Source organism: Vitis riparia, chromosome 6 (assembly GCF_004353265.1).
Source record: "Vitis riparia cultivar Riparia Gloire de Montpellier isolate 1030 chromosome 6, EGFV_Vit.rip_1.0, whole genome shotgun sequence".
Lineage (NCBI taxonomy): Eukaryota > Viridiplantae > Streptophyta > Magnoliopsida > Vitales > Vitaceae > Vitis > Vitis riparia.
The window spans coordinates 14,993,107-15,016,275 of record NC_048436.1 but is presented as its reverse complement, the minus strand read 5'-3'; the positions used below and the strand labels follow the sequence as shown (position 1 = coordinate 15,016,275).

The following is a 23,169-nucleotide window of genomic DNA, read 5'->3' as shown; positions in this document are numbered from 1 at the left end:
TGCCTTCATAGTGGTTTTATCTTACCTGTTGATTGGATAGTATGGTCATGGGAGGCAGGCCCAACGCATGAAGGGCTGGCCCAACGCATGAAGGGCTGGCCTAACACATGAAGGGCTGACCCTACACGTTCACATTGAAATAAAATGTATGGACAATTGCTTCATATGTGTTGAAGCCTAAAATATAGAGTCAATACATACTAAGATTGGAAAATGGGCAAAATGTCATTCAGACATTCAAAATAACTTAAACCAACATCATAACTAGCATCACATTTACACATAAATATTCCATAGAGTGTTGACAATTAGTGCAAGAGAGTATAAAGTTTATTGATGATTAATGAAAGCATGCATATAGATAAGCATTTGAAAGCGTTAAAGTAAAAAGAGTTAAGAAGTTGTTTGAGAACAAGAATTTATAAACTTATTATAGAATCCATGAAAATGTTTTGCGCACACATACGCATTCGGTTGTAAGACGGTCATAAACTAAGGTTACTCATCTCCATCAATTGGTACATCTTCGTTTTTTTCATCTCCACCATCATCATCACCATCTTCCTCATCATCTGTCTGTGATGGCGTAGGAGGTAGAGCATCAGGGTGCAATGTTTTCCATGCTGCAATGGAACGATCGCATTATTGACGCACAATCTTCAATTGATTGCTCATTGATTTACACATTGCGTAAATATCCCCAAGATGAGAACTTTTAGTTGACCTACGCGAAAAAAGGATGTTGTTTGTTTGTCTATCGACATTTTCATGCGCATAGGTTGCAAAAAACAAAACGGCCACCACTTCTCTCACTTGGGCATCAAGAAGCCCTTTTGCTGAATTTGCTCTCCAGGAGAGCATCCGGAAAAATGCCCTATTTTCCTTTGCCACTCTCAATCCTCGCAGGTACTAATCTAATCATGTTATTATTATTTATTTTCAACCCCTGTTTGCTTCCCAAGAAAATCCATCATCCATTCGATTTCCGGGGAAATTCATTCTCGTTTGATTTTCGCGAAAATCCATGCAAAACTCCCAAGGAAAACAAAAAAAATGCTTTCATTTTTCTTGCTCCCTGTGTTTTCTGGATCTGTTCTAGGGTTCTATTTGCTTTTGTGCCATTGGATTTAAATTTTACAAACCCTAAATCTAGGATTTTTGAGCTAGGCTGAAAAACACAACCTTTGCCTGCAAATCATGTTCAAATTACCAACTAACATCGATAAATTTTCCAGGATTTTGTATCCTGTGTGCGGGCTGGACCGGTAGGAAATATTGGGAAATTTCCGAAAAATGGGTAAAAATACCCATTAATACCAAAATCTAGGCAATATTTTTAAAAAATTACCCAAATTTCTGTCAAAGATCTCAACAAGCAACGATAACAACCCAAATTAACTCATAAATCCATTAGATTCGTACCTGGGAAAGCTCCTCTTAGCTCGGGCCACCTCTCTCTGTTTTCACTACAAGCTCCCCTCGTGAATTGTGGTTGTGAAAAAATATGGGTTTTTTTATTAAGGGTTTGGTTCAAGAGAGAAGAAGGGATTTAGGGTTTGGTTCAAGAGAGAAGAAGGGATTTAGGGTTTGGTTCAAGAGAGAAAAAGGGATTTGGGGCTTGTTTCAAGATAGAAGAAGGGATTTGGGGGTTTGGTTCGGTTCAAGAGAGAAAAAGGGATTTGGGGGGTTTGGTTCAAAGAGAGAAGAAGAGATTTAGGGTTTTGATTCAACACAGAAGAAGGGATTTAGGGTAAATCTCACCGTTATATTTTAGTAAATATATTTTTTTAAATATTGCCACGTGGAGTGTCTAGATGGCTGATGACATGTAAATGAGCCATGTCATTGGCTTAAGTGGAACATGGCTTTTCTGAGCAATTGATTATGTCAAAGTGCATGAGGGTATTTTTAGAAGGGCCTCAATATCACTATTACAATGTATGAAAGATCGTTTATTTTCCACAAAATCCACTAAATTTGAAAAGTAAAAAGTAAAGTTTCCAAAAGACAAAATTTTGCCCCTTGGTGTATGGTTACATAAATTCCCCTAAAAGAAATTGTAGTTCATTTTTTCGATCTCTTATTTTTGCTCGTTATCTTGTATCATCTTTTTTCTCTACTTTTTCTTAATTGAGTTATTTAAAAAATGATCAACACCCAATTCATTCCCTTCTTAGGCGTATAATTAGGTTTAAATTAGTTTTTCTTTATATCAACTTAAGAATAATTTAGCTAAAAATCATTAAAAATCTTTAAATATTAATTCTTAAATTTGATTAAGTGCCCTATTACACTATATATTAAGTGAAAAGTAATTTCATGTAATCAAACTTAGAATAGTTTCCTATAATTTACTTGCGATGGTAATGAGACAAGTTTTATCAAGGACCCACCTCGCTCTTAATGAGACAAGTTTGATATTAAAATAATTCAATTAAAAGTGAGTTTGAGATTTTTTTCTTTTTTTTTAGAAATTCAAGTTTAAGGCCGGTTAGAAGTAAGTTTGAGATATTTTTTTTTTAAATTTAAGCAAGTTTAAGACATGTTTAAGTATTGCTTGGCCTCATTGCAAACTCATTTGATTATTTATTATGTATATATAATTAAATAAAAAAAGTTTAATTTAGAGTTTTATTTTTTTTTAATTTTTAATACATATAAAATAATATAAAAGAAGATAATTTTTGACAAAATGGTCATAGAAAATTATAGTATTTATTTTTAATGTAATAAAATAAATAAATAAATAGGGTGGAATGGGACAAACATGAGAAATTCTGATATTTCAAACGGGACGGTGTTGGAATTAGCTGTGGGAGGTTGCGCCCGAACACGCCTCATTGCAATCCCCACGTTTTTATCTTCTATAATATGAAATATGATACTTCGTGTAATATTTTTTAGGGAGAGAGAGTCATTTGTCATCGAAGAAATTTTCATGGGCGGGTAGGTTGGCTATCGATTTCAAATTTTTGGTACAAGGAATTGGTTTTAAAAAGAAAACACATTCCTTTCTCTGACATTTTATTTTCAAAGCCATCAGAACTCCCTTTAGCCGGGGAATCGGGTCTTTATCTCTGATCTAAATCCAGCCGCCGGAATCCTACAAAACATGCCATAACTATTGGAGAAGGAGAGAGGGATTTAAATTGCTATTTTCTACCTCATGGCCTCAGCCCCAAAATCGCTCTCTCCAAAGCGAGTTATAAAGCTCCTCAAATCGGAGAAAAACCCTCACTCAGCTCTCTCTATATTCGATTCAGTGACTCGCTTCCCGGGTTATTCCCACACGCCTTACGTCTTCCACCACATCCTCAAGCGGCTCTTCGACCCCAAACTGGTCGCTCACGTAAGTCGAATTGTGGAACTCATTCGCACCCAGAAGTGTAAGTGTCCGGAAGATGTTGCATTAACGGTGATTAAGGCCTACGCGAAGAACTCAATGCCTGACCAGGCGTTGGATATTTTCCAACGAATGCACGAGATTTTCGGGTGTCAACCAGGAATAAGATCTTACAATTCACTTCTCAATGCCTTAATTGAGTCGAATAAGTGGGACGAAGCCGAGTCATTTTTTCTCTACTTTGAAACGATGGGTTTGTCTCCAAATTTGCAAACCTATAATATTTTAATCAAGATTTCTTGTAGGAAGAAGCAATTTGATAAGGCCAAGGAGCTGTTGAATTGGATGTGGGAGCAGGGTTTTAGTCCTGATGTTTTTAGCTATGGTACTTTGATCAATTCTCTTGCCAAGAATGGTTATATGTCAGATGCGTTGAAGTTGTTCGATGAAATGCCTGAAAGAGGGGTGACCCCTGATGTGGCGTGTTATAACATTTTGATTGATGGGTTTTTTAAGAAAGGTGATATTTTGAATGCTAGCGAGATTTGGGAGAGGTTGTTGAAGGGGCCTTCTGTTTACCCGAATATTCCTTCTTATAATGTTATGATTAATGGTCTTTGTAAGTGTGGGAAGTTTGATGAAAGTTTCGAGATTTGGCATAGGATGAAGAAAAATGAGCGAGGACAGGATTTATATACGTACAGTACTTTGATACATGGATTATGTGGGTCAGGGAACCTAGATGGGGCTACAAGAGTGTATAAAGAAATGGCTGAGAATGGGGTGTCTCCTGATGTGGTTGTATATAATACAATGCTTAATGGGTATTTGCAAGCAGGGAGGATTGAGGAATGTTTGGAGTTGTGGAAGGTAATGGAGAAGGAGGGTTGCCGTACTGTTGTCAGTTACAACATACTAATCAGAGGGTTGTTTGAGAATGCGAAGGTGGATGAAGCAATTTCAATTTGGGAGCTTTTGCCAGAGAAAGATTGCTGTGCAGATTCCACGACTTATGGGGTCTTGGTTCATGGATTGTGTAAGAATGGCTACTTGAATAAGGCTTTATCAATCTTAGAAGAGGCAGAAAATGGTAGAGGTGATTTGGATACATTTGCATATTCATCGATGATTAATGGATTATGCAGAGAAGGAAGATTAGATGAAGTGGCTGGTGTCCTTGATCAGATGACTAAACATGGCTGTAAACCAAATCCTCATGTTTGTAATGCAGTCATTAATGGCTTTGTCCGAGCTTCAAAACTTGAGGATGCACTTCGGTTTTTTGGGAATATGGTCAGCAAGGGTTGCTTTCCTACTGTTGTCACCTATAACACACTCATAAATGGCTTATCCAAAGCAGAAAGATTTAGTGAGGCCTATGCCCTTGTGAAGGAAATGCTGCAAAAAGGATGGAAGCCAAACATGATCACATATAGCTTGTTGATGAATGGCCTTTGTCAAGGCAAGAAGCTTGACATGGCCCTCAACTTGTGGTGCCAAGCCCTTGAAAAGGGGTTCAAGCCGGATGTGAAGATGCACAACATTATAATTCATGGACTTTGCTCTTCAGGAAAAGTTGAAGATGCTTTGCAGCTATATTCAGAAATGAAGCAACGGAACTGTGTTCCAAATCTTGTAACCCACAATACTCTCATGGAGGGGTTCTATAAAGTAAGAGATTTTGAAAGGGCATCAAAGATTTGGGATCACATTTTACAGTATGGACTACAGCCAGATATCATCTCCTATAATATTACCCTCAAGGGCCTTTGTTCTTGCCACAGAATATCAGATGCTGTTGGATTCTTGAATGACGCAGTAGATCGTGGAGTTCTTCCAACTGCTATTACATGGAACATACTTGTCAGGGCTGTACTTGATAATGGGGCTTTGACATGATTATTTGGGCATGAAATATCTTGGGAGTAAGTTTTTAGCTTCTTGTGTTTTTTCTTTTCACATATATATGCCAACATTGCTGCTTCTGGTTATATTCTGCATAGAATGAAAAACCTATTAATGACCATAATATAGGCTTTCATTCTCTTTTCAGATTCTGTTTGGGGTTAGATTTGATGTGACAAGACCTTGCCCTAAAGGGATATATGGAACCAGTCTTTGTACCTGCATCCATGAAAGGAAATCCGGGTATGCAAATGAGATATTTTGGGTTTGTAAGTTTATGTTCCTCTTTTCACAAGTTTTCACGCCTGCATCCATCCCAAAGAATAACTGGTGGGGATATTTGGACTTGAAAGCTTATGTTTTTCATTTTTAAGGTTTGTGACAAGCTCTCAAGTCCCCTTGATGTTCAACAGCCTGTTCTCTGCTTATATTTAGTTTCGGAGACTCTACGGAAGCCATTTCCTAATTTTATGTGCATTATTGCAGGTTGAATTTGATATTTTGGACATTTTTGTCAAATATTAAGAGTTGATACTCCAATTCATCCAGTCGATGAAATGATCAGTCAGGTGAGATAGTCGGTCTGCCAAAACAAGACTAGTACTTGGCTCTCATTGAATGTCATTCATGTAAGTCTAGGTATCACCAGAAGCTCAATGGAAAATCATTCTTTGCTTAAATGAATTGGAATGACAAATAGAGTGGTATGTGTACTTGCCTGCAGTTGTGCATTCTCCGTCCAGAAGCCAGGTAAAGATTAGGGGCATCTACCTGGTCTTATAAACTGCATGGATCTCTAACATGAACAGTGTTATGTTTGGGTGGGGAGGAAGGACTTGGTGGTAGGAGTGGGTGTGGGAGATATACCTCATTCTGAGGTTTTAGTTTCATGACAGAGACCTCCTTATTTTTTAAAAAATACATTAAGTAATCTAGAAATGAAGTGCAACTATCTCATATACCTTTTTCATAACTTTATATTGTTTGTTCTCTCATATGAATGATTTATCCAGAGGTAAAAGGGTTATTAATTGAAAATAAAGCATGGCATCAACAATTTCCGTTAATTTAAGTGACAGTTGATGAAGGGGAGATTGCTGCAACTGTAACTAAGCCTCAAGGAAGGGGAGAGTGCTCTTTTTATAATTGAGGGAGGTCCCTAAAACTCGACTAATTTCACCAAACAGGGGTGTATTTTTGGGGTAGCTTGAAATAGCTTGTCAACTTGGATATCTCAGGTAGAAAGCATTATGCTTTTATTTGGTATTTGGATGAGATGCAGAAAATCTACATGCAATCATGTAGCTTGTCCACACTAAAAAAAGGTGTCAGAAGAATATAAATATGTATTTAAATCTCTTTGCATCAATCTCTAGATTGTTCTGCCCACTGAAAACTGATATATAAGCTTAAGTTATTTCTCCCCTTTTTTTTCAATATAACGATGAAGCGGAATTCATCATTAAGCATCATAATGTGGTAACCCAATTACCTGGGTTTTGGTGATTGTAGAGATATCACCAAGATCAAATCTTGATGATGCAAAAGCTAAGTGGCCTGATGTATCAAACCCAAGAAGTGAGATTTTGGTTGGGTTTATTAACTCATGCTATATTGATCCAAGATGGTGAAAAATGATTTATTAGAAATTAATTTACAGTAGAGTCAATAAAGGACTTTACTTTTTCTCTTCCAATCTTTTCCTTTTCTGTTTTTTCTGTCTCTGATGATATCCTCAGCTCATAGATGAGTCTCAAAGCCACTAAAATTGTCCCCTGAACTGCAACTTTCAGCCAATCAGATGGACAAGAGATCAAGTGTCAGCAATCCCGATGACTAGCATGACAACTAATGCAAGGTAAATGTTACTTCTGATTTTTGATATAGAATTTTCTTTGGTAAGCTGTCTAATCTTCTCGATTTCCTCCTTAGTTTCTGCTTTTTCTTTAGGTGTTCTTTGCCTCAGGTTCTTGAAGAACAACCCTTCATTCTGGTCTTTCTTGATTTGAACTTCAAAGTCTACTAAATTCATCTCACTCCACTCATACAAAAAAATTAAATTAATGGTGCTTCTAAATAGTGTCATTATTTATTCCTCAAAATGGCTATTATTGGCACAAGCACGTCCTTGGCACTTTGTAGGGAGAAACAATGATGCTTTTTAAATAAGGGCGTTTTTCGAAGTGTTACTGTACAATGAATTTTAAATAATTGTGCTTCTGTAAGCTTTGTTGTAGGAGAGGCTTAACCTTTTTCACACTTCAAAAGCACCACCTTCTTTTTATTTTAGAAATACCTTTACTTCCAAATTACAAGAAAATACAAACAGTCCCCACATTCAGGCCATGTAGTCCCAACACTCGGTACTTGATATCCATATTCAACTCCCATTGGCAAGTCCTCCTCTGACTCAACCAGTAAGCTACGGCCGATCTTACACTGGGAAAGTGCACTCACTGCTCTATTGCACTTTTTAACTATTTCTTGATATTGATGTATTCACTCTAGTTATTCTATTTCAAATATGTTTATTCAATTCGTGGGCCAGTTTTTTCCAATAAAGTTGAGCCTTCTTATAATCATTCTCTGATTACAGTTTGGAGGAAATATTCTCAAATTTAGAGGATGAGAATCATGTACAATGACAAAAAGCATTGACACCATCTCTGAAGAGCAACCACCTTGGTTTTGTCAAATCATTTTGGGAAGTAAATCCCTTACATGCATAAATAATGCCTTTTGGCATGTTCTGACTATTTGATACTTGATAAGTCGGTCTTTAGGATATTGTGTTGACCTTTTATTTTCTGATGAAACAGAAGCATTCTGGTGCTTTATTTGTAAACAGAAGCACTCTTCCTCAATCTGACTAGAAAGCCTGTATTTGTAAGATTTGATTACATCAATCCTGTTGAACGTAATAGCACATTTAAATAATATAAGAACATACTAACTTTGTTGTAGGAATCACCTATGCCTTAAAAATAATCGTGTTTTTTTTTTTTATCAGAAACAAAATATTTGTTTATTATGGTTAAAAGGAACATGAGAAGGATGAGGAGTCCGCCCCACAGTTACAAAAACATGATCATAAAAATAATCATTCCTTTTTCACAGAGCTTATTTGAATCTCGCTGGTCCAAGTTTGCTATTGAAAGTCATCAGGTATCTCTCTATCTTTGTTCATTTATTTTGTTCAACAAGTTCATGATATTTATTATAAATTTGAATTTAGTTTTTTTTTTTATTGGAATTTATCTCAAATAGTTGTGGTAGAACTTACTTGGATTTTCTGAACTTGTCGTAAATAATTATGCTCTCTTGTTCATCATTCAGGTAAATTTGTATGTGAGTTACTGTGTGCATGATTACATGTCCAAGTTGGAAATAGTTTTCATATTTATTTTTTACTGTGGCAATGGCTTAGGTTGTTTCAAGATGCAATTGTTGCCTTTCTGATTTACGAAATTGATTTTTTATTTCTTCCAACTCGAACTAAATTGTTGCCTTTTCAACCCTGTTTCTGCTGTGAGTTGTTAATTCGATCCAGACCATGTCATATAGACTTAAAAAAAAAAAAGGAGAATAAATTCATTTTCAAATTTAAGATTGTCAGTGGATGAGTTTATATAATTTCCTTAAAAATGATTAGTTTATCTAACTTCAAATTCGAATTGTACATGAATTAGTGTGAATTTTATCTTGAGGAGGAGCAATGGTTTTGGGGGATGGAGGTGTTGTCTGCATTGATGAGTTTGACAAAATGAGTCGTCTCGACAGATAATTTAAACTAGATTGGATCTTGATACCACTCTTTTCCTTTTACATCATCTAGTTCTGACAAGTTCATCTTTATGTTGTTCAGAGTTGCCATTCATGAAGCCATGGAGCAGCAAACCATATCCATTGCCAAAGCAGGAATAACAACTGGGCTTAATTCTAGAACTTCAGGGATGATCTTAAGGTCCATGGCTCCTTTCTTGCTCAAATTGTTCTTCTTTTTGAGATGGAGAGAGCACTTTGAATATCCAATGTGTCTGTCACCAGTAGGGACTAGTGCTGCAATATGAAGAGCACTTCTTACATCTTATGTGCCTGTTCTTCGGTAACAATAATAATTCATCCTTTCTTTTAAAGAAAATTAATTTGCATATTTTCAGGATGGAAAGGCTTCTTGTTTCTATTTCCCTTGATAGACTTTTTCCTTTTTCACTGTCAAAAATTCATATACAGCTTTTGGTCATGGGTGTCAAAAACTCGTTTCGTCCAACAATCAATACCCGTATGGGATCTTTGTCTCCGATGAACCATCGAAACCTTCTGAATACGTGCACAAAAATGAGAGGAGGAGAGGGATTTAAATTGCTTTTTATTTGTTTCAACTTTCAAGTTTAATTTTTTAAAACTTTAATTAATTAATTAATTATAATATCTTTATAATATAAAGAGTAAATTAAAATTTTAATTTTCTATGTATTTATTATTTTATTTAATGTTTTAATTATAAAATATTTTATACATTTACAATGAAATATATAACATTTTACATAGTTATTTAATTTTTTAAACATATTTATAATTTAAAAATATATTTTAAAAAAATTTAATATATAAAATTAATAAATTTGTAAGAGTTAAATCAATAAAAAATGAGTTAAGCCAAAATAGGATTAATTTGACATGATTAAGCGGTGTTAGGTAGAACTTAATATTTATTATTTAATAATTTAAGTTGATTTTAAGTTAAATTATTAATTTAAAATTTATTATTTAATTTTTATTTTTAAGTATTAAAATTGTTTGATAAAATTAACTTAAATTTTCTTTTAAATCATCAAATTGATATATTTATCCTTATAAATTAAAATTTGGACAAAGAAGATCAAATAATAATGGAATTTATGGAATAGTAAAAGAGATCGTGAAGGTAATTATGACAAATAAGAATAAAAAAGTAAAATAAAAATATAAATTTAAGAATAAATTAATTATTTTTATTTATTATTTAAAATTATTTTTTACTTTAATTCATATAATTAAAATATTTGATCAAACATACTTAATTTACTGCCGTGGTGCCGCCCCATTGAATTACATATTCTCAACTAATCAACTTTACAAGACAGCCAAATTGGGCCTTGGACCAACTAACTCGTTTTTCAAGTTCGAACTCCATGCCCACAAGACACCAAGCCTACCGGGCAGGGCCCAATTAGATCTCCATTTAAATGCACCCAAATCCAAAATCTCAACCGCCAATTCCCTCGCGAATGTCAGAGAGCGTCTCGCAGCAATTCTCTCTCTTTCGCTCCCAGATCAAGAGCAGAAGGTTTATTTTCTATGAATTTCTATCTTTCAAGTTTTTCATCTCCTTTTGGAACCAAAATAACTTTTTATGTTTGCAGATTCGACGATGGAACTCTACGAATTCTTGAATCCGTTTTGGTTTCCAAGGACGTGAGATCGTTCCTTGAAGTACGATCGAGCTTGCGAGAGTTCATGAGATCTGAATCTCTCTCTGTTATTCGTGAAATTGCAGAGAAAAACGTTGAGCACAAGATTTTGATTCTTGATTTTTTCGTTCGTGCTTTTGCTCTTGCTGGCGATGTTGAGGCAAGAAATTTCTACTCTGCACTTTTATAACAGATTATATAATTTTAGAAATTGATCTTGTCAGTTTCTTTTTCTTTCTTGGAAAAATAATTTCGGCAGTATAAATAGCAGATTCTCTCTAATTAGGTGTTTGCTTGATCAGATGGTTATAGAGGAGCAGATTTACGAGCGTTCATTGTGAATAGTGTATGTGTTCTGAAATAAAACTCCATTGTGGCCCTGGAATTTATTGGTTAAGTGACAGTGGTCTGTTAACCGTTGATTGTGCTATGATGATTTCTTATTGTTACTGTCATTATTTTGAAGGTTAATTCTTCAAATAATGATGGTATAAATAATTCCAAACTCATTAAAATTATAAAAAACTACTTTCTTGTTTGCAGATTTGGGAGTTTGCATTTTCTTCTCTATAATAATTTTTGGTTATGCATGTATTGTATTGCAAATTACTATGCCATCGTAAAATTTTTGTGCCATTAAATCTAAATGTGTAGAGTTTTACACTAATATTTATTGCTAAGAGGTTTGTGTTTTACTTGATTTTAGAGTTGCCTGGCTTTGAGATATGAGGCCTTAGTTTTGCGGGAGCTCAAGTCCACAAGTTACCAATGGCTGCAAGTTTCACATATAGAATGGCTGACCTTTGCAGAGCAGGCACTAGATAATGGTTTTTATTCAGTTGCTGCAAAGGTAATTTCTTATTGTGGGATGCTCAAAGTTGAAAAAGAAAAGTATTCCTATTATGTGAATGAATTTGTTGATATTATGTTGTTTACAGTATAAAAAACTATGAGTGCTTTGTGAATCCGATAGATTATACACTTGTTGTAGGTTTGACCAACCCTTTGCCGATACACCTGTAGCTTATTCTCTAGATTAGTTCTCCTCTCTTCAAGCCCTTTTGAGATCCTTGAGCCTTGAATGACTATCCATTCCGAGCTCACTGTCAAGGTCTGTACTTCCAAAGTTACTGCAAATTCAATTTGGAGGACTTAGGAGGGCAACTTAATGTTTGACCATTGTTCCCTTTGGCACCTTCTAGGATCCTTGAGAAGAGGGCCCTTCCTAGGCAGCCATTACCAAGGTGGCATCCACTAGCATGAGCAATAAGAAGCCTTGGAAGGTGGCATCACCAAGGAGTGGGCTAATCTGCCAAGGTGCCACAGTCCCTAGAAATAGGATGGCATAGAACATTTTTGATAGGGATTAGTACCTTTCAAGATGTATTCAAGAAAAAAGAAGGAAATGAAATGAAAAAAAAAAAAAGAAGAAAGTTTTATAATTTGGGAAGTTTTAGAATTCTCCCTAAAAAATGTGAAAAAAATCTTAATTTCCTAATATATATATATATATATATATATATATATATATATTATCTTAAAGTTATTATTTTGAATCTCTAGGATCTAGAAGTCTTTTTTCTTAGAAATTTTATTATTAAAAGTTTATAGAAAGTAAGTTTTTAATTCTACAAAGAAATTTTCTGATTTTTTAAAAATATTTAATAGTTTTAGCCTTTTAGTAAATGAATAAGAGTCCTAATTTGTTACTACATAGGTTAGATTTAATTTTTCATAGTTTTATTCAAACTATAGTGTCTTCTAAAGCCTATAAATAAGACTAATTGATGCATAAGAGATTAAGTATTGATGATAAATATTATTAATATGCTTATTATTTTTTGCATATCTTATAATTCTTAATGGTGAGACTCTATTGATTTTCTTCTAGCTAAGATTCCTAAAAGGTTTTAGTAAGATTCTCTCGTTTCTCTCCTTAAACCCTAAAATATTGAAACCCTAGTTCATTTGTTTCATTGTAGACCAATATTCTAAGGTGTTTTCTTATATTAGTTTTGGTATCAGACTGAAAGTTCTTGACTTGAAGGTGCATGTAACTAAGGAGTGGGACAAATTATTCGAACATAAGTTCTAAGAGTCTAACTAATTAAAATGCTATTGCAACACGTTTAGAGGAAATTTATGCTACACAACATTCTCAACAAGAGGCCGTCATAAGAATCAACAACCAATTAGATGAGATTGTGAGATTATTGGAAAGAAGTCAAGAAAAACCATCCATTAAAGATGAAGGTGGGAGTCATCATTGGGACCAATCACCCAATAGAGGACGTGAATAGCGAAGTAGTTTTATGATGGGTAATTGACCTAGGGGTACACTGGGATATATCCATCGTAATATGGATATAGAGAGACTTGCAAACTTCAAGTAAAATCGTGACAAAAAAAGGTAAGCATTGAAGTTGCTGAATTTTCAGGGAAATTGAATGCAAGAACTTTTCTTGATTGCCTCAAGTGTTCTTCATGTTCTTCGTGTGATTGACTATAAAAAAGAATGTCATCAAAATAAATAAATAACAACAAATTTCCCAATAAAATGACATTGTACCTCATTCATAAATCACATGAAAGTGCTTGGTGTAATTGGTTAAATCCAAAGGGCATGAGAAACCATTCATATTGTCCATCCTTGGTTTTAAATGCTTTCTTTCATTTGTCACCCCACCAATTACGTATTTGGTGATACCCATTTTTAAAATCAATCTTAAGAAGATCATAAATCCCACCAACATATCTAGTATATCGTCAAGCCTTAGAATAGGAAATCTATACTCAATTGTAATTTTATTAATTGCACGACTATCCACACACATTTTTTATGATCCATCCTTCTTAGGAGTTAGTAACTCATCAATCTAACTTTTCAACTCTATATGCTTTGTTGGGGTCATTCGGTAAGATGGTAAATTTGGTAATGATATGTCAGGAACCAGATCAGTAGCATGTTGTATATCATGCAGCGGAGGAAGTTCATTAGGCAAAGACTTAAGTTTGAAAAATCAACAAGGTTGGTTTTTACTTTGTCCAAAAATTCTTTTATTTATTTATTTAGGCTCATCCATTGCCCAAGTCAGTAAAGTGAAAATGATATAAGTCTTCCTTTTCAAATTGACACTTGGTAAACCTTTTTTTTATTGTTCCTCCTTTAACTTCTTAAATCGTGGAACTTCTTTCCTTGGACAGAGAATTTTCTTACACCTCTTCTGTACAAGTGCGTTAAATCTTTTGGTAGTCATCAAGTTGCACTCTTTGATAAAAAAAAGCTATGGTCTTCCAAGCAAGATAACAACTTTCATGAATGGAACATCGCGCCATACTGTTTGTTCAAAATTATTACCAATGAGGAAAATAACCAAACAATGAGATCTTACTGGAACAAATGTATCATTCACCCATGCTAGTCGATATGAATTTGGATGCATTTCATTTTAGATTAAGCTTTTGAACAAGTTCTTGTGAAGAGATAGTTTGAAGTGCTTCTTCCATTAATAATTAAGGTGCATAGTCATCCTTAGTAACAAACACGAGTGTAGAAGAAGTTAGTTCATCACCAATCTTTTTCCTTTTTGCTATTAGAACAATTGATAGATGCCACATTACAAGGCTATGACCTTTAGTTAAAGCATTATAATAATCACCTTCTTCTCCGAGTTGCTCTTTGTTGTGGCTCTTAGTTTCCTTTGGATCAACTTTGGACTCAAGTTGTGAAGATTGAATACAAAAGTGTAGCCCTGTACTTAGACAAACAATAGCATAATGACCATGTCCCCCACACTAGAAGCATAATGGAGTTGTACCAACCCTTATAGGAGCTTTCCCCTTATTCCCTTAGCCACATTCGACCATTGTTGATTGCGGCCTCCACCATTCACACAATGAGGAGTGTTATTGTTTATTGTATTTAAGGGTTTGTTTGTAGTTCGATTAGAGAAAGACCATCCACTTTGTGACCTCATCTCATTCCATGTGTTTGTAGGCAGTTGGTTAGTTCTATCGAGTTTATTCAATGTTATGCCACAAAAAAAAAGAAAAAAACACATTGTGACTTTTAATTTTGCCTTCACAAAATGAACCTTGATATTCTTGGGCATAGCATACCATTCAAAGCAATCCTCCATAGACATAAGTCAATTAAGAAAAGCTATTGGATTCAATTTTCTTGAAAATTCAACGACTTCAATGCATACCTCTTTGATCGCATCATGATCTTGCTTGAAGTTTTTGAGTTTCTTCATACCCGTATTAAGATGAATGTCTCCTATTATGCACTTGGCAATCATAAAATTACCTTGCTCTTCATGTGCTCTATTATTAGGTGATTGGTCATATTGATGGCTTTCACTTCATTCTTCAATGGATTGTTTTTCTTGACTTTTTGTCAATTGCCCTACTATCTCATCTAGTTGATTATTGAGTTTTATGATGGCCTCTTGTTGGGATTGTTGTGTAGCAAAAATTTTCTCTAAACATGTTAGAGTAACATCTTGATTACTAGGACTCTTGGAACTCATGCTTGAATAAATTACTCCACTCCTTAGTTGCATGCACCTTCAAGCCAAGAACTTTTGCTCTAATACCAAAATTGATGTAGAACAACCTTAGAATGGTTGTCTACAATCAACTAGGTGGGCTAGGGTCTGAATCTTTTAGGGTTTTAGGAAAGGAACAAGGAATAAAAATTTATGGTAGTAAAAAAAAGTAAAATAAAATATAAGGAAAGAAAAATAATAAGAAGAGATAGAAATTTAGAATCTCACTAAAACCTTTTAGGAATATCACCTAGAAGAAAATTAATAGAATCTCACATTGAGAATTGCAAGGTATGCAAAAGAAACATAATATCATTGATCATCAATACCTCATCCTGTTTACCTCAATTAGCTTTATTTATTGACTTTAGAAAACTCTAGAATTTGAATAAGAGTATGAAAAAATAAAAGCTAATTTATGCTGTCTCTTAATCCTTTCCTAAAAGTTATTTTTCTTTTCATTTTGAATTATTTTTGTATGCATGGTTCATACTTCTTCCGTAATGGATCTTCATGTCTTAGATATTCTAATGCAAATTAATGTGGCCTAGTGCTTTTGTGACCCAATCTTACTCTCTACCTATTGATTTTGTAGGCATGTGAAAATGCACTTTTATCCCTGCAGATGAATGATATTGCTGAGCACAGAGCTGACGAGTTATCTGGAAATGTGCAAATTATTGAAAAAATTAAGAGACTCAAGGATGTAGCTCTGGCTTCAGTTGTTTCACTTTCTGGTATGTCCTATTTAGTGCATTAGTCAGCTGTAAATCATTTGGGGGAGTGAGAGATCCCAATTTCCAGATCTCACATGGTTTGCAGTGAGTAAAGGTTTAACTTCTAATGGTGGAAAATAATTTCATGAAAACATAATTCCTGTGTCATCATTGTCCATCTACTTATTAGCCTATGCTTGCAAAACATGATTTGAACCACATGACCTAATGATGCATTAGTAGTCTTGCATTAACTGGTATTCATCTATCCATTAGACAAACCCAGGATTTATGCTGAATTACTATGGTGCGATCTCTTGAAGACACCTATGCGTTGTTCAGATCATTAATGGCATTACTTATTAGTGTCACCCCCTTTAAGACTCCCCTTGTCCATGAATCAAATGCTTAATCTCTCAATTGGAAATTAAATTAATGTAGAATCCGCACCTATTGTAATGATTTATATTTCATTTCTCCTGAAACTGGGCATCTTCTATTCTCCCAACTAACTCATACCATCGCCAATCCCATTCTGGCATGTAGGGAATCAAGTTTATTGGATTTTTTAGTTAAATAACTACTGCTTATGAACTTCCTCATGTATGTGCAAAAAGAAAAAGGAAGAAGGAAGAAAATATAACAAGCTTAACAACTTCCTGTACCTTTCTTGGTTTAGAGGTTGAAGTTTGGACCTTAATGGCTTAGATTTTGGTGGTGATAGGAGAAACAGAAGTAAAATTTCCAAAGATTATAGTTGCGATATGATAAGCTTAAGCGTATTAGCATGGAACTTCATATGGGGGAAAAAGAGGGCATCTCATGTTATTTCTCAAACTCCATGGCTTCTGAAACACCTTCTTATACTGTAATATTCATTTTAGAAGCCATGCAGTATAGGCTATTTGACCTGAGATCAGGTTCATTCTCAATGAGGTAAAAACATGCAAACCTGATTCTTGGTATTGCATCAAGGTTGAAATCACCAAGGTTTATTTTTTTACAGTAGTAGTTATGCTGTTAATTTGACACTACCTTTGGATTCTGTACTTTAATGTTTTATAAAGGAATAACTGTACACTAAGTAAATGGCACAACTAGATGGATTTGCAAATCAAATGAATGAATCCCCTTTGGCATAATGCTTTTTTTCAGTCCTGTTATGATATTTCCTTGAATTCATCTTTGATCCAAGTTGTATGAGATGACATTGCAGTTGTATTTGTTAGGAAAACACTGAAGCAACTGAAAGCATTCTGTAAAAAGGACTTTAAATTATTTATTAATAAACCAGTTTCAGACCTCATTAGGATGAGTTTTATTGGTAGTGGTCAATAATTAGGTAATCTGGATTTTTGCAGATCCATATTCATTTGGTTAAGATATGTGTTGGCATTTCTTTTTCTCTTTGCAAATATTGTTCATATTGAAGATTTGTTTCGGAATGTTTTAGATGGGATATATGGCCAATGTGCGTTTCTGATTATTGCAAATTCTCTTTGCTGATGTTATCAGTTCAGGCACAGGCAACAGAGCATTTGAAGAAGAAAAATCAGAAGAGCAAAAAGAACTTTTTGTTCAATAAAGGAGCACACTGTTTAGCAAGCACACTGTTCACAAGTGGAATTAAGAAGCAGAATGCTCGAAAATTGCTTGAACACCAAAGGCTGCAGCCGTTTACTTATCAATCTTGACGTCCTTGCCGGTTCTCCTTTTGCACATGGGAGCTTATCTGACAAAAAAATTGCGGGCTATCCCTAGATGCAAGTCTGTGATGCTGGAATTGTGGACATCCTTTTGTATATATTTCAAAACACTTACCTAACCAAAGAAGATAGCAATTTTCCCACATGGATGGCTGGCATTACTATACCCTATTGTACCATGACTGGGACACTTTTTCTCAGAGATGGGTCACACCTTTATCTCCTCCTACCCAAAAACAATCCGCTCCATTTTGTTACTGTTTTTTGACTCCCACGTGATTTGTCACTGTTTTGAATCTAAACACCGGCTAATCAAAAGAGGGTAGTTGTATCATGAATGGTCATGGATCATGATTGTCTGCTTCTGCTAATGTTAATTTCTTTTGCATAGGAGTGCCTGAGAGCGGCCCAAAGAATTGTGTCGATGAGCATAGCAAAGCTGGGCCAAGCATCTCTTGAGGTATAAGATTATATCTGTGTGTATATATAAATATTTATTAATGAATAATGGTGATTATAGTATGAGGTAATTAATTATAAAATTTAGCATTACCAAGCTGGATGGGCTTGAATTTGTAGAGTTTATAAGCCCTTGCATTGGTGCCAATGTGACACTGCCAAACCTATCCAATGTGCAGGCGGGTGTACACTGCATTTCTTTTAATATATGAGCACCTGACATGATCCTCTGCAATGAGAGATTCTCTAATTTATATTTCATAAAGAAAAGTACTTCTGCAACAACAAATTAACATGGGGCTGTGCTCTGATCACGTGCCTGGACTCTCTCCTACCCCAACCTTCTCTGCACTGAGACGATAACGATGACTTGCAACCCAAATAGAAATTGCCCCTGCATTGGAAATCCAACGCTGTTCTCTTCAAGCAATTGAATTTCAGGTCAGTTGCCACATCAACCCTTTTCAGTTTTCCCCTACTAGACAGGTTGGTTGGCTTTGTCAAACATTACTTCCTAGTCTCCACCGCTTTTGATTTGAAAACCATGCACATCTCAAAACCCGATCGAATCTTCCATATTACCAAGTGCATTCAATGCTTGCATTGGAGCTTGCATGTTTTTATTTTCTCTAGGATGATGAAAGATGTCTGTTTTTTCTTTTATTTTATTCATTAATTTAAACCAACACAGCAAAACAAAGTTTACAAGGTTCCTTTCCTGTCTACACCGTCTCTAATTCCTAGAGTATAGAGGTTTGAAACTGCAGCTACGCGGTTTGTGAGGTAATACACCTAAGAAAATTCAACCAGAGGCTCTATTTTTTTATTAATTAGCAAATAAGATTAGGTTCTTAACAGAAAACATAGACTTGGTTTATAAGACCAGTGCATACAAAAATGGATATATAGAAATGGGATGACAACTAGGGAAAGAGAGCTGTTCTCCTCGGAATCGAAGATTAGAAGCTTGGAATCATGTGGAGAACATTAAATGAGGAGAGTGGGAATAAGTCATAGGGTTCCCCACTCCTACAATTTTAGTTTCAAATTGGTTTCCTTTTAATAGTCTTTAGACTCTTGCTTCATGTCGGATCTATTAACTGGTTCACATTAATTTCTTGGTGGGTTACTGCTACTATTATAATAATAGCTAGGTAGAGATCATGAGACGACAATTTACAAGTTTGGCAGCATCTTTGGTCCATTGATCCAGATAAAAAAATGGGAAAAAAAACATCATGGGTAATTCCTATAGCTAGAAACCTGGGGTTATGTGTTTGATTGAATAGAAATGGAAGTTCTGAAGTTGGGATTGGAATCTTTCGTCCAGTTTAGTAATGATTTTTTAGAAATGGAATTCCATTTAGGAATTCAAATATGAAAATAATTTTTTTAAAGTATTATATTAAAAACAGTTGAAAACATTTTAAAAAGTTGCTCTAAACAAATTTTAAAATGTTTACTATTATCAAACATGATTTCTAAATTTGAAAAGTGTTTTCTTCCAAAGAATGAAAAGCGTTTTTAAAAACAGCTTTCAAACGGATCCTTCACTTCCAATTTCTTGGTTTGTTTTATATACCAAAGGATTTGGAATGGAATTTAGATTTTTAGATACCGAAATCTAACAAAAATGAAATTCTCTAGTAAAGCAAAACTTTTTGGTACAGTTTGAGTTCTACACGTGATAAACCAAACTCATTCAAAACTCCTACATTCCTCAAAATCTTGGTTGTCACAAACTCATTGTATGCCTTTAAAGCAATAATCATGTTAACACATTTCCAGCTTTGCAGACGTTATTGATTTGGATGCAATTTACCTAACATGCCCCCACCATACGCTGATTAGCAAAAATCAAAGCAAAAAAAAAAAAAAAAAAAATCGGTTTTATGTTATTAACAAAGTCTTTAATCATAATTTAATGAGATGGAGGATTTAGATTTCTGCCTTAATCTTCATTTTCACAGTTTACCAACGGCGGACGGTTGAAAATATGAGCAGATGGTCATATCCGTGTTTGGTTTTCGTGAATGAGTGAGGATTACTTCATTGACCAGCGGATGCATGTGTGAATGCATCCATGTCTGGGAACATGTATAATGTATTTCCCTATTCTACACTATTAACATGCTAGTCTCTAGATGGGTACTTGCATGTTTTTTATTTTATTTCCTAATTAATTGTATGAATCAGTGATCATAGACATAGACATAGAGACTCAGGCATGTTAAGACTATAGATCATTAGCCAATTCATGATAATTATACATAAAAAATGAAAGCTAGAACTAAAAGCATCAAATCTAGTATTTCCCTTTTCATGTTTTGTGGTTTTTTATGGTTTATGTGGTAAATAAAGGTTAAAATTTTGGTTGTGATTTAAGGAAATATTTTTAATTTTTTTAATACTTGAAATTTTTTATCTTCTCAAGTATTATAAATGTTAATAATACTTATTACAATCACTGTCAAACGTACTCTAAATTTCACTCTTGAAATTTGGAAAATATACTTCCATTAGTTTAAAATTTCATAAAAAATCTATTTAACTTTTGTTAAAACTTGATGACTCAAATTCTATTTGATTCGACTTAAAAAGCTCGTAGTGTGATATATGTGGTGAAGAAAAATTATGAGATTTTTTAGGGGTCTGTAGGATTTTTATGTAAATTGTTGTATTCTTATTTTGTTTTATTTTTTATTATCTATTCTAATTCTTTCATCACGATTTTGAAAAAAAAGTTGAGTAAAAATAAAAAAGATAAAAATGATATTTGATGAAATCTCGAACTAATAATAGCCAAGTGTATTTAATCAAACTCCTGGTTGTGATTATCAAACAATGAGTTCATCAAAGATGGCTTGTGCTTCATGGTATTGGGTTCATAATGCAATGTTTATTGGCAGGAGATGTATATTTCCACGTGAATGTTTCGCCAACCAACATTCATGTCCACTCCACCTCTTGGTCCGGGTTAGGGTTCCACATCGATCTCCGCTATATTAATAAAACCCTAACCCTATTTGCTCCTGGCTTTGAAATTAATTGCCTTACTCTACCCAGCATTTAAATAATACTACCCTTACCAGTGTAGAACATGGAAATCAAAGAGTGTATGTGGTACCACAAAAACGAAAACAAAAAATAGTCAAAAGGCAACGTGGAAACTAGACCTGCATGAATATATTGACAACCTATCACGCGCCGAGGCGGTGGTCAACCCTCTCAGCAATATTGGCTACTTGCCTTTTCCAAATTCCACGAATATCTAAGTTTGGCACACAGACAACCCGGTTCATATTGTTTGATTATGATAACCTAAATGACTTTTTTTCCCTATATCATATATAATATATAGATCCATTCTTCACTAGGCTAGCACCTTCTTTACCATTATAAATATGCGTCCCAAGCTCATTTCCTTCAACACTACGCTTGTGTTCCCAGTTATATTTCCCTATATCTTCTTCTCTTTCTTCTTCTTCCTCCTGCATAGAAGAGAATCCCTCTTTTTCCAGGTGGTTTTCAACACAAAATGGGCGGATCTTCTCCCTGCGCTTCCTGCAAGTTGTTGAGACGCCGCTGCGCCAAGGACTGCATCTTTGCTCCTTACTTCCCTTCCGATGACCCTCACAAATTTGCCATTGTTCACAAGGTTTTCGGTGCTAGCAATGTCAGCAAAATGTTGCAGGTACCCATCTTCTCTTCGTCCAATCCATCTTCAGTTCCTCCACTGGCTTGATAGCTTAAATGGAACCTCAGTGTAAACTAGATTTTCTTATTTCCTTTTCTTGTTGTTTGTTACATATACAGGAGCTTCCCGTTCACCAGAGGGTAGATGCAGTGAGCAGTTTAGTTTATGAAGCAAATGCAAGAGTGCGAGACCCGGTTTATGGATGTGTTGGGGCGATTTCTTACTTGCAGAATCAAGTATCTCAGCTACAAATGCAGCTGGCAGTGGCTCAAACCGAGATACTTTGCATCCAGATGCAGCAAGAGGAGCCTGCCTTACCAACTCAGATGGATCAAGATGAGAAATCGCTTCTTCTATCCAATAACAGCTTCAACAACCTTCAACACTACCTCAGCTTTGCTTCTTCCAGCAATGTAATCCAAGATCCTCTAAAGAGAGAGTCTCTTTGGACCTAGCTAACTTGCTTACATATATTTCTAAAGAATTGCTTGTCTTGACTCCTCTTGTTTCTTAATCTATATATAGTGTTTGAATTTGGTGTGTACCATAGAGACTGGGAGATGATCCTTGGTTTAGATATACACACCATTTTCCAAAACTAGAAGAGCCGTCTTGTTCCTGCTGTTATGATTTTGAAAATGACAAAATTTGTCAACTAGACTCAGGTCTGCTTTTTCAAAGATACACCGACATAGCCATATCTTTCTTAACTGTTTCTAAAATTAAGACTACTTATGAGCTGTCTATTTATTAGAAGCTATCTTAAGAGTTTATTGAAAACCTGCAATATGAATCCACCATCGACTGTGATAAAAATCTTCGGATCGATCTATAATCTTATTCCTGGTGCTGTGTGGCAGATGGGATCCATTAAGCAGATGGAATTCTTACCCCAAACCAGTGGGGGTACTCATTGGATTACAAGCCTAGCTCTAATTTAAAAGGCATTGGCATTCCAATTTGAATTCTTTGTAGAGGGAGCTTGACAGGAAGGGCTATTCTTTGAGTAGAGTTTGTCTATACAATTATATTAATATCCCAAATTAAGAGTGGAGTAGCAGTTAAGTACCTTAAATAATATACTGGGATAATGTCAAACAATGCCTTTGCGGGAGAAACCATCCAACCCTAAAGAGACACCCTGTCCTACATGGTTTTAGTATTTTTCTTTTTCTTTTAAAATTTTGGAATCTTGGCCTCTACGTTTTAAATTCAGGTTACTGGAAGCCAACTAATTTATGACCTAATTTAGAATCATAGCTATGGATTATGATATTCAGGTCTGCCCAACAAATCCTTGGTCTTGTCATGTGGTGGGAACTGTTCAGGAAGGTGCTTGG

The 23,169-nt window shown here is 34.9% G+C and overlaps 3 protein-coding genes across 13 annotated transcripts; all 3 read left to right on the top strand.

The window, feature by feature from the left end:
* The first annotated feature begins 2,913 nt into the window (after positions 1-2,913).
* On the top strand, positions 2,914-9,436 carry LOC117916789 (pentatricopeptide repeat-containing protein At3g09060). 11 transcript variants are annotated; one of them, XR_004651603.1, is made up of 6 exons: positions 2,914-5,268; positions 5,397-5,622; positions 5,735-5,817; positions 7,042-7,106; positions 8,259-8,413; positions 9,114-9,436. XR_004651603.1 is itself a non-coding variant. In XM_034832962.1 (2 exons), exon 1 carries the CDS (start codon positions 3,167-3,169, stop codon positions 5,240-5,242), a length of 2,076 nt encoding a protein of 691 aa, XP_034688853.1. In that variant the 5' UTR covers positions 2,914-3,166; the 3' UTR covers positions 5,243-5,268; positions 5,397-5,728. The 11 variants fall into 11 exon arrangements, 1 of the variants encoding a protein (XP_034688853.1); XR_004651600.1 differs by having other exon boundaries at positions 7,042-8,134; XR_004651606.1 differs by having other exon boundaries at positions 5,735-5,877; positions 8,366-8,413.
* A 905-nt stretch (positions 9,437-10,341) lies between these two features.
* On the top strand, positions 10,342-18,007 carry LOC117915891 (protein DOUBLE-STRAND BREAK FORMATION). The gene is made up of 5 exons (XM_034831633.1): positions 10,342-10,577; positions 10,654-10,861; positions 11,408-11,551; positions 15,847-15,988; positions 17,483-18,007. The coding sequence occupies exons 1-5, from the start codon at positions 10,477-10,479 to the stop codon at positions 17,659-17,661; spliced, it is 774 nt and encodes a 257-aa protein (XP_034687524.1). The 5' UTR covers positions 10,342-10,476; the 3' UTR covers positions 17,662-18,007.
* Positions 18,008-18,045: 38 nt separating this feature from the next.
* On the top strand, positions 18,046-22,487 carry LOC117915892 (LOB domain-containing protein 12). Its single transcript, XM_034831634.1, has 4 exons — positions 18,046-18,133; positions 18,312-18,573; positions 21,654-21,826; positions 21,949-22,487. Exons 3-4 carry the CDS (start codon positions 21,671-21,673, stop codon positions 22,282-22,284), a joined length of 492 nt encoding a protein of 163 aa, XP_034687525.1. The 5' UTR covers positions 18,046-18,133; positions 18,312-18,573; positions 21,654-21,670; the 3' UTR covers positions 22,285-22,487.
* Positions 22,488-23,169: the final 682 nt, after the last annotated feature.

Coding starts and splice junctions, on each gene's coding strand:
- LOC117916789 (XM_034832962.1), top strand. CDS start 3,167: ATGGCCTCAGCCCCAAAATCGCTCTCTCCAAAGCGAGTTATAAAGCTC.
- LOC117915891 (XM_034831633.1), top strand. CDS start 10,477: ATGCACCCAAATCCAAAATCTCAACCGCCAATTCCCTCGCGAATGTCA. Junction 10,578..10,653: donor TCCCAGATCAAGAGCAGAAG/GTTTATTTTCTA, acceptor TTATGTTTGCAG/ATTCGACGATGGAACTCTAC. Junction 10,862..11,407: donor CTCTTGCTGGCGATGTTGAG/GCAAGAAATTTC, acceptor ACTTGATTTTAG/AGTTGCCTGGCTTTGAGATA.
- LOC117915892 (XM_034831634.1), top strand. CDS start 21,671: ATGGGCGGATCTTCTCCCTGCGCTTCCTGCAAGTTGTTGAGACGCCGC. Junction 21,827..21,948: donor ATGTCAGCAAAATGTTGCAG/GTACCCATCTTC, acceptor TTACATATACAG/GAGCTTCCCGTTCACCAGAG.